The sequence below is a fragment of the Sebastes umbrosus genome, chromosome 1, assembly GCF_015220745.1.
Source record: "Sebastes umbrosus isolate fSebUmb1 chromosome 1, fSebUmb1.pri, whole genome shotgun sequence".
Classification (NCBI taxonomy): Eukaryota; Metazoa; Chordata; class Actinopteri; order Perciformes; family Sebastidae; genus Sebastes; species Sebastes umbrosus.
The window spans coordinates 37,572,621-37,582,043 of NC_051269.1; the positions used below are offsets into that span (position 1 = coordinate 37,572,621).

General features: G+C 40.1%; 1 protein-coding gene across 4 annotated transcripts; it reads left to right on the forward strand.

Annotated features, from left to right (window-relative positions):
* Positions 1-900: 900 nt before the first annotated feature.
* LOC119498580 (glutathione hydrolase 7-like) lies at positions 901-7,991 on the forward strand. 4 transcript variants are annotated; one of them, XR_005209143.1, is made up of 15 exons: positions 901-1,126; positions 1,343-1,548; positions 1,617-1,768; positions 1,841-1,958; positions 2,036-2,103; positions 2,185-2,258; positions 3,577-3,758; positions 3,840-3,927; positions 4,012-4,142; positions 4,243-4,331; positions 5,447-5,587; positions 5,709-5,826; positions 7,226-7,331; positions 7,445-7,544; positions 7,626-7,991. XR_005209143.1 is itself a non-coding variant. In XM_037787589.1 (15 exons), the coding sequence occupies exons 1-15, from the start codon at positions 1,003-1,005 to the stop codon at positions 7,748-7,750; spliced, it is 1,812 nt and encodes a 603-aa protein (XP_037643517.1). In that variant the 5' UTR covers positions 901-1,002; the 3' UTR covers positions 7,751-7,991. The 4 variants fall into 4 exon arrangements, 3 of the variants coding, with proteins under 3 accessions (XP_037643517.1, XP_037643508.1, XP_037643526.1); XM_037787589.1 differs by having other exon boundaries at positions 4,054-4,142; positions 7,226-7,363; XM_037787580.1 differs by having other exon boundaries at positions 902-1,126; positions 7,226-7,363.
* Positions 7,992-9,423: the final 1,432 nt, after the last annotated feature.

Consider the following 9,423-nt stretch of genomic DNA (forward strand, 5'->3'; position numbering starts at 1 on the left):
AACCGGAAGTGCTAAAATACTAATTCATTTCTGGGTTTTGGGACTCATTCCTGCAGCACTCTATTCCTTTTAACTTCACATGAACTTATATTGATGAACACTGACTTGTTCATGTTGTTAGACTCACAGACCTGCTTGTGTTTCCCTCCAGTGTTTTAGATCCAGAGCCCGCAGTTGATGGCAGCAGCAGCAGTCGAGCCATCACAGGCTCCGTTTCTCAGCCTAAAGCTTTGATAGAAGTGGCCCATCAGTTAACCTGCATCCAGAAGGCTAAATCCTGGACAGACCCACACCACATGTCTCGTAACGCCATTCAGCGCCAGAACCGCACTCGCCAAGGAGTCCAACAGCACTCCTTCCACCTCCAACAGCCGGGAAATCGCAACCTCAGCCACTGAGGCTCTGGTTGTACAACCGCAAGTGTTAATCTTACAACACGCATCATACATATTAAACACATACTCCTATACACACACACATATATACGTGTAAGCTATACATCTGTTGTTGATGTAACCAACGACACTACAACAGGCAGCTACATTACAACTCGTACTGTATTATGAATTTTGTAATGAAGATGTTCACCTCATGAAATGAGATGTTTTCTTGTTTGTGTGCATGTGGATTTATACATGTGGATGAGTGCAGCCTTTGCAGAATGTATCCTCGACATTTTGGACAAAGTGCTGTAATTTGTATATTGACGTGCATTTTTTATTTACCTCTATGTAACTGGTTTAAAACCTTGTTTTATACGGCAATAAAAATAATGACTTTGGAGCTTGTGCTTTTATTTATTAGTGAGATTCTGACGTCCAAATGACATTGAACTGCTCACAGTTTGACAAATGCAAATGTTGAGATCTCATTGGTCGGGAGGTAATTGCACCTGCTGTGTATGATTGCATGGTCACCTGAGGGAGGAGTGCAGTTTATGGGACTTTTACCACACAGAGGCCTGTGAAGAACTGATTTAGTCTGAGAGTGAGTACAGTGAGGATGGATGCGTCTCCTGGAACAAAACTTAACAAGCAGTTAACATTCAGTTATAATAGTTTTGCTGGTTCATCTGAAGTGGCTGATGACTCGAGTGACTTCACCTGTGACTTGAATCAAAACCACGGTGAGAGGATACAAATATAGCCTAAATGGTTCTCAACACACGAGATGCTGCTGTATTTCTCTCCTACTGATGATACTAAGTGTGTGTGAATCACCTGATTAGATGTTGGGGGAGAAATCCGGCAGGATCTTGAGCATCTGCTGGGCTGATACTATTATTTTGCAAACCCAAAATATTTCCACTGTGGTAAAAATTGTTTCCTTGCTGCTGTAACAGACCTCAGCCATCTCCCAAAGGACATCCCTCTGAAACAGCTGGCCTCTGGTAGCCCACATGTGTTAGACCGAGGCCTCAAAGAGACAGAGACAGACAAAGACTGCTCCAGGGAAGACACACTCGGATGTATCCATGCTGTATCTATCACCTTTGCCATTGGAGTGACCGTTGCTTTGCTCCTGCATATTTACCTGTGGGAAAGTTTGGTATGTCACACAATACAACCTATGCAAGTATTCCCACAAGTGCATTATTTATCCTCATTACTTCTCAGGTGTTTGTAAAAGGTGTGGTGGTGTCGGATCACGAGCGCTGCACCACTCTCGGCCAGAGCATCCTCCGTGATGGTGGGTCTAGTGTGGATGCAGCCGTCTCTGCCGCCCTGTGTTTGGGCGTTGTGCATCCACATGTGTCAGGTGTTGGAGGGTATGTGACTGACCTATTGTTGATGGTGTAAAATATACTTAGACATGTCTGATTCATTCTCTTTCTGTATAGAGGTGGGGTGATGCTGGTTCATGACATCCATAAGAATGAAACCAGGGTGATTAATTTTCAGGGAACTGCTCCTCAGACACTTAAAGAGGAGTTGCTGCAAAATGTTTCAGAGCTAAAGGTAATGTAAAAGTTGGGAGGGGGCTACCATTAATCATTTTATTATTTAGCATGTATAATCTTACTTTATCAATTCAGGCTGGTCTGCAAGTGGGAGTGCCAGGTCAGCTCAGAGGGTTACACCGTGCTCACAGCCTGTACGGGAGGTAAAAGAGTACAAACAAATGATCTGGTTTTCTAACCTCGAGTCAGATGTCTCACCGCAAAATCTCTGTCATCTCTTTTAGTCTTTCATGGGCGGATGTGGTCACCAGAGCTGCTGCTGTTGCCAAAGAAGGTTTTAATGTGTCGTTCAGTCTCGGTGAGTCAAACCGTCCCTCTTCACATTTCCTCACTTAACCACGTACTCACAATATAACATCATGATGTCGCCGGCTGAATAGATTGTTATCAGGCCATTAAAGCTGGAGTGCAGTATGATTTAAAAACAAACAAAAAAAGTTATTTTTATAAAACGGTCACAATATCCTGACAGTAGTGCATGAGACCGGTAATCTGAAAGAAATCATGTACCCCTGTGTCCTCCGGTGCTCCTTACGGCATCTGCAAGATTTCACAGACCGGAGGACAACAACCAATCAGAGCCGAGCTGGAGCCTTGCCGTCTCTGAGCAGCTGTCAATCACTTGCACACTTCGACCAAACAGTAAAACTAGGCAGCGCTGATCAAATATAAATCAATATTCTGTTACTGTAATGCCTATTTGTCACCTCAAATGTTTTCAGAAACATCTTGTAGTGAACTGTTTAGCTGTAAAATGAGAAAGATTGGGACCCGGCAGCCATGTTGAGATCAGTTGAGGAAGTACCAAGCACCGCCCACCAGCCAGAGCCCAGCCAATAGGAACGCTCTCTCTCTCTGAAATGACTTGTGATTGGTCAAAGTCTCCTGTCACGGGCTAGATTTTCTAAAACCTAAAAACAGAGCCATGAGGAGGTGCAGAAGTTTAGTTTTCTCTCAGAACACTTACATATTACAATATGCTGAAAGGTTATCATGGAATTTATTTTTGCCCAATGATGCCAAAAAATTGTTGCCTACTGAAGCTTTAAATAGGCGTTATCTGACGCTATAAGCACCATAGATGTGGGTCAATAGGGGCCTACTAAACCTAATAGTAGGTTTTATCATCTTATCACATGGTAGATCACCGAAAGAAGGCATAAAAGAAGACGATAGCGACCGTAGTAATTATGACTGGAGCAGAAATGGAAGACAAGCTCTGTAGTATAGACAGTGTGGAACTCCATATGATGTGGAGGTCGGGGGTCAATGGATGGAACACAAAACACAGGGTTTTCACCCAGGAGACCAGGGCTTGCATTCTGTGTGAAGCCAACAACGTGCAGTTCACAAGCGTTTTTCGCTTTCACTTTCGAAACGTAGTTATTTTAAGCCAAAACACAATGTTTTTCCCTAAACTTAACTTAAAGAGGCCTTTTTGTTTGTGTTTAAAATGTAAGGTTTCATTCAGTTTTACAACGTGTTACAACGTAGTAGGCGTAGTAGGCCCCTAATGACCCACATCTATGGTGATTATGGCGACCGATAACTCCTATTTAATGGCCTGATAACGAGGACGATATACCAGGATGTGACTCGTTTGTGTAATTCTACAGCTGAGGCTATATCGAAGTTAAAAGGTGAGCAGCTGTCGCAACGTTTCAGGGACACGTTCCTCCCAGGTGGCCGAGCTCTGCTGCCTGGTTCATTTCTGAGGATGTCCAGTCTGGCCGGAGTCCTCGAGGCCGGTCTGTCCAACTTCTATGAGGGGAACTTTTCACAAGAGATAGAGGATGAGGTGAATGACATCCATACATCAAATGAGTTCCGGTTTCATGGGCAAAATGTAACTAGCTTTTTTCTGTGTTTTCACTCAAAGGTGCGAGCCAATGGAGGGGTCCTGAGCAGAGACGACATCAGTAACTACAGTGTACAAGTGGAGCAGCCAGAGGAAGTCCTGTACAATGGTAAAGACTAACCTTTTGTTCAACAATGGACTGTATATATGTTTTCTTGATGCCTTCATCTATATTGTGTTACTCTTCTCTTAGAATTTATTATTCAAGTTCCTCCTCTCTCATCTGCTGGTGCAGCGTTGGTATCAGCGCTCAACCTTCTGGAGGGCCTCCATCTCAATGAGAGTAATATCACAGAAAATCAAACACACCACTGGGTGGCTGAGGTAAAGCTTAAATATCACAATATATCTATTTTTTTATATTACAGCCTGATTGAAATGGTAGGTCTCCTACATAAGAGTGATTTTCTTTCTCCCTATTAAGGCTCTGAAAGGAGCTTTGGCTATGGACAGTGGTGTGGGTGACCCTAAATATAACTCTTCAGTGACTGAGCTGCTCTCTGACATGCTGAGGTAAACTACACCGAGATTGGGGCTGCAACTAAAGATTATTTTCATCGTTGATTAAAGGAACAGTGTGTAACATTTCGGGGGATCTATTAGCAGAAATGGAACATAATATTCATAACTATGTTTTCATTAGTGTATAATCTCCTGAAACTAAGAATCGTTGTGTTTTCGTTAGCTTAGAATGAGCCCTTCATATCTACATAGGGAACAGGTCCTCTTCAAGGAGTCCGCCATGTTTCTACAGTAGCCCAGAACGGACAAACTAAATACTGACTGTGCGTTCCAATACTCATACTACCATACTATTTAGTATGCCAGAAAAAGATTTAGCATGTCCCAATACATAGTATGTCAAATGCATTACACCAAAAATACCAGGATGTCTGATGACATCTGGTCGTATTTTGCAGTATGCAGGCCAGCATGCTTTTCTGGCTATTCTGACCCACAATTCTCTGTGCAGAAGATATATGAGCAAGAGGGTCAAAGTTCAAGGCACAATGTTATGACAAAGTAGTATGTCCAAATTGTGTGCATACTGCATGCAACAGTACATACTTTGTGAGGGCAGCTGCAGTACGTACTAAAAGTAATAAGAAAAAGTATGCGATTTGGAACGCAGCCTGGCTCTAGAGAGAGCCTTTCACGTTTTTACCTGAAGTCCAGCGTAGTTCTCCGACTTGCTTGTGAAACTGCGACAACGTGAGCCGCAGAGTGCAGAGACTATTTTCTTGACTGTTTTGTCTATGAAATGTCAGAAAGTCGGAAAAATTCCCATTATACCCAGAGCCAAATGGGACATCTCCAATGTATTGTTTTTATCCAAAAGTCAAAAATCCAGCGATATTCAGTTTACTATTAAGAAAAGCATCACATCACAGAGAAGTAGTTGACATTTTTTTCTCGTAAAAATGATTGAAATGATTAATTGACTATCAAAATTAGTGTAGATTTATGTTGATCGACTACTCGATTAATCAGCTAAGCTTTCATCAGTCATAAATCATAATCTTTTCATATTTTTGTTACTTCTTTTGTGTTATAAATGACTTCCAACTCTACTCCACAACTAACTAATCAGTACATCCGGCATAATTTTCTCTGTGCTCTTGCTAAAGTAAGAGTCAAGCTGAGGTGCTTCGCCAGAGGATCAATTCCTCCCATACCGCTCCACCCGAGGACTCCACTGTCCACTCCCTACAGATGGCTGGACAGGTAGCAGTCATGGGACCTGATGGCCTCATAGTGTCAGTTGCAAGGTGATGGAGTTATTACCTACAGTCTGACATAAGCGATCACACCGGTAGGATTATGTGTGGTATGTGCTGCTGGGCACACTGACATTCTTTTATCTTATCTCTTGTCTTCACGATCTTGCAGTTCGTTGAGCACGTCATTCGGGAGCAGAATCATGACACAGTCAGGTGTTCTTCTCAACAGCCTTGTGCTTGACTTCTCCTGGCCAAACAAAACCAGAGGGCAGCTCTTAACCAACCAGGTGCATTACCTGTTTAGATTAGAAATCTCACCCGATATAATCAGTCAGTTACACAGTATTTTTCCTTTAAGAGGAGACACCCCAGGTGAATAGGGTAAACAAAATAAATATCTGTTGGATATCACCATAAAACTTCCCCAGTTGATTACTTACATTAAGATAATATTTTTTTGCATTACAAGTTTTCTTAAAATGTATGCTTAAATATGCAAATGATGCATTATCTTATCAAATATGTGCTCATTTGCATAAATGTCCAGAACAGAAATATGAACATTGGATAAAGCCAGGACCAAGATTCTTGTTTAATTTTGTTGACCTATTAGAGTTAAAGGTTTTTACAAAGGGAATTTTGGATTTATGTTTTTATCACTCCATACTTCAGAAAATACTGTCAACAGCCATTTAAAAAAAATCCATTCTCACCATGTCTTTAGGAATAAAATGTTGTATAATTCAGGCTACGAATGATATATGAACAAGTCCCTCAGTAAAACCCTTTAGAATATAGATAAGAATGAAACTGGAAAGTTTGGTGTATGTAAGTGTTACTGAAGTGGAGATTTCTGGCTCAGAGTACGAGAAAAACCTAATTTTGAGAAAACAGCCTCTAAAGATATGTATTGTAATTCCACAGATTTTGAAGACGCTACAGGTGAATAGGGTAAAAAATGTAACTATTAGATATCACCATGAAACTTCCCTAGTTGGTTACTTACATTAAGGCAATTCTTTTTTGTATTACAAGTTTCTTGAAAATGTATGTTTAAATATGCAAATGATGCATTATCTTATCAAATATGTGCTAATTTGCATACATTTCCAGAATAGAAATCTGAACATTAGATGATGATCATGATTTTAGGAATAACGTATTATATAAATCAGGCTATGGGATAATATATGAACAAACCCCTCTGTAAAAACCTTCAGAATATAGATAGGAATGAAGCTGGAAAGTTTAGTGGATGTAATAAGCTACTGGAGTGGAGATTTCTGTAAGAAAAAAAAACTTTAGAAAATGGCATTTAAAGATATGTATTGTAAAATTACATACATTTTACAGGTGAATAGGGTAAACATGTTTAACTAACACATATCACCTTGATCCCAGTTGATTACTTACATTGAGGCAATTACATTTTGTGTTTAAATATGCAAATGTGACATTATCTGATGCTAACCTTTGGTGAATTTAGGAGAAATCTACAGATGCAAAAAGACAAGTTGTAGTAAAATAACACCTAAATGTGATTTTGAATGTTTTCTTTCCACTAGTCTGAAAGAAGACATGTTATGGAAGCAAAATAGCACAACTTCACCAGTGCATGACAAACACTGTGTGTGCCTTTAGTGTCTCGCCTTAAATATATCTCACTGTTTGCAATTTGTGTCGTAGAAAAACATCATCCAGCCAGGAGAGAGGCCCGTATCATCTCTTATGCCCACCATAGTGGTGCCAGCGAAGCATAAATGTGGGATCTACATGGCGCTAAGCAGTTCAGGTGGACAACAGCGTTTGTTTGAGATCACCCAGGTTGGATCACTTTACATTATAAAGGTTTTGATTGTTTTAAATACAAAAACATTTATAATTCAGACTTCTTGTGTGCTTTAGGTGTTGATCAAGGAACTGTCCCTCCATAAAGAGACAAACGACAGCGTCTCACTGAGAAAACTCCATCCCCAACGTCAGCCAAACAGACTTCTTGATGACCGTGAGTTGACCTTTGCCTTTACTGTGATGATTATTACTCACACATTAGTAATTTTCTGCTTTCCCAACTCTCCCTCATCAGCTGAGTTTCCAGAAGGGAGTGTGCAGCCTTTGCATGAAAAGGGTCACGTAGTCCAGGGGATCCTGAGGAACAACGATATCATTACGGCCATAAGAGTACCTCCATTATCTGATAGTTTCTTATAGTTTTATTGTGCTTGTGAACTTAATGTTTTTCATAAATATCTTCCAAGAGCATATTCTGAAATGGTAGTATCCTGTTGTTGCACTGCATGATGTAAGGTTGTGGTTGTTTGACACTCTTATGTTATTGTGATCACCAGCCAACAGAGGGTAGTCCTCCAACAAGTACTTTATATTAAAGAGGGCAAACTTGTCTGTTTATAAGAATTGTCTTAAAACTGATTAAAGGAATAACCCCATCATACTTGAGCTCTAAACTGATATTTATAATATATAATATTTAACAAACAACCGACAAAGGTTTTATGCTGATTGAGGGACACATGGCCACTGTGTATTTTGCATGCTGAAGGAAATGATGGCTGTTGCGTAATGCTAATGTGCAGTCAATCAAGATGCTGTCGGACATGCATACCAACTGCGTCACAAGGTAGGACGTGTCACATGCATGCAGACAAACATGTCAGTCAAAATGTTGCACTCAAGGCACCGGTCACTTTCAACATTTTCAACATTTTTTCTTAATATCTGTTGACGGTGTTCCTTTGCAGCTGAGTATTCCAGTCATTCATCAATCTATGGTGACCTCCCTGTGTGTTTTGTAAGATGACAAGGAAGCCTCAGCAAGCAGAACATCGAGAGTTGTTGTCTTCATATAATATATATTCTGAAAACATTAAGCTGCCCTGGAGTTTATAGACTCGTGCCAAATCATAAACAGTGCAGGATATGTGAGAGGACGAGAGACAAAGGTCATGAGATGATGTTAAAATGTGTCACTACATAAACTGAGGACAAATGGCAGTCCAAGTAATAACAATATATTCTGTTCTCTAAACTGAGATCTATATGGCTTAAAACTATATTATATTTCCTTTAGACAGAGAATGAACTGAATCTAGATTTTAGGTTGAAACTCAGTGGGGGAGAGCGGGGTCGGTTGGCACACTTTTTCAAAATTCTGCCTCCCCGGTATGTTTAGGACACTTTCATCTGGGATAAAAAAAAATAATTTAGATTGAAAAACTTATATTTACACTGTCACATATTCACACATTTATCTGAGAAAAAGAAAACATTTGTAAAATTAGTATATTTTCATAAATTACTGAGACATGGAATTTGGCAAAAAAGGCAGTTTCTGACTGTCTGCCACTTGAGAAAACATTCACTCAGTGACTTCACAGTGGGTCTTATTCAATTTCAGTTTTGCCGTCTATGTGAGAAATAGGCATTACAGTAACAGAATATTGATTCATATTTGATAAGCGCTGCCTAGTTTAATCGTTTGATCAGAGTTTGCTCGGAGACGGCAAGGCTCCAGCTCGGCTCTGATTGTTTGTTTTTCTTCGGTCTGTGAAATCTAGCAGATTAGGAGCCATGAGGCGCACCAGAGGACACAGAAGCACATGATTTATTTTTTCAGATTATCTGTCTCATGCATTACTGTCAGGATATAGTGATCGTTTTATAAAAATAACTTTTTTTTTAATCATATTTGCTCCATTTCTACCCACTGCAGCTTTAAAGGTCCCATATTGTAAAAAGTAAGATTTTCATGTCTTTTTTATTATAAAGCAGGTTTAAGTGCTTTATAAATACTGTGAAAGTATCGAAGCGCTCAATATACCGAGAAATACACACAGCCCGTATTCAGAAATTGTGCGTTTGAAACA

What these genes read in the sequence shown, in the direction of transcription:
- LOC119498580 (XM_037787580.1), top strand. Translation starts at nt 1,003, where the DNA reads ATGGATGCGTCTCCTGGAACAAAACTTAACAAGCAGTTAACATTCAGT. An exon ending in CACAAGAGATAGAGGATGAG is followed by an intron (nt 3,759 to 3,839) that starts GTGAATGACATC and finishes TTTCACTCAAAG; the next exon opens with GTGCGAGCCAATGGAGGGGT. An exon ending in GGCAGCTCTTAACCAACCAG is followed by an intron (nt 5,827 to 7,225) that starts GTGCATTACCTG and finishes TTTGTGTCGTAG; the next exon opens with AAAAACATCATCCAGCCAGG.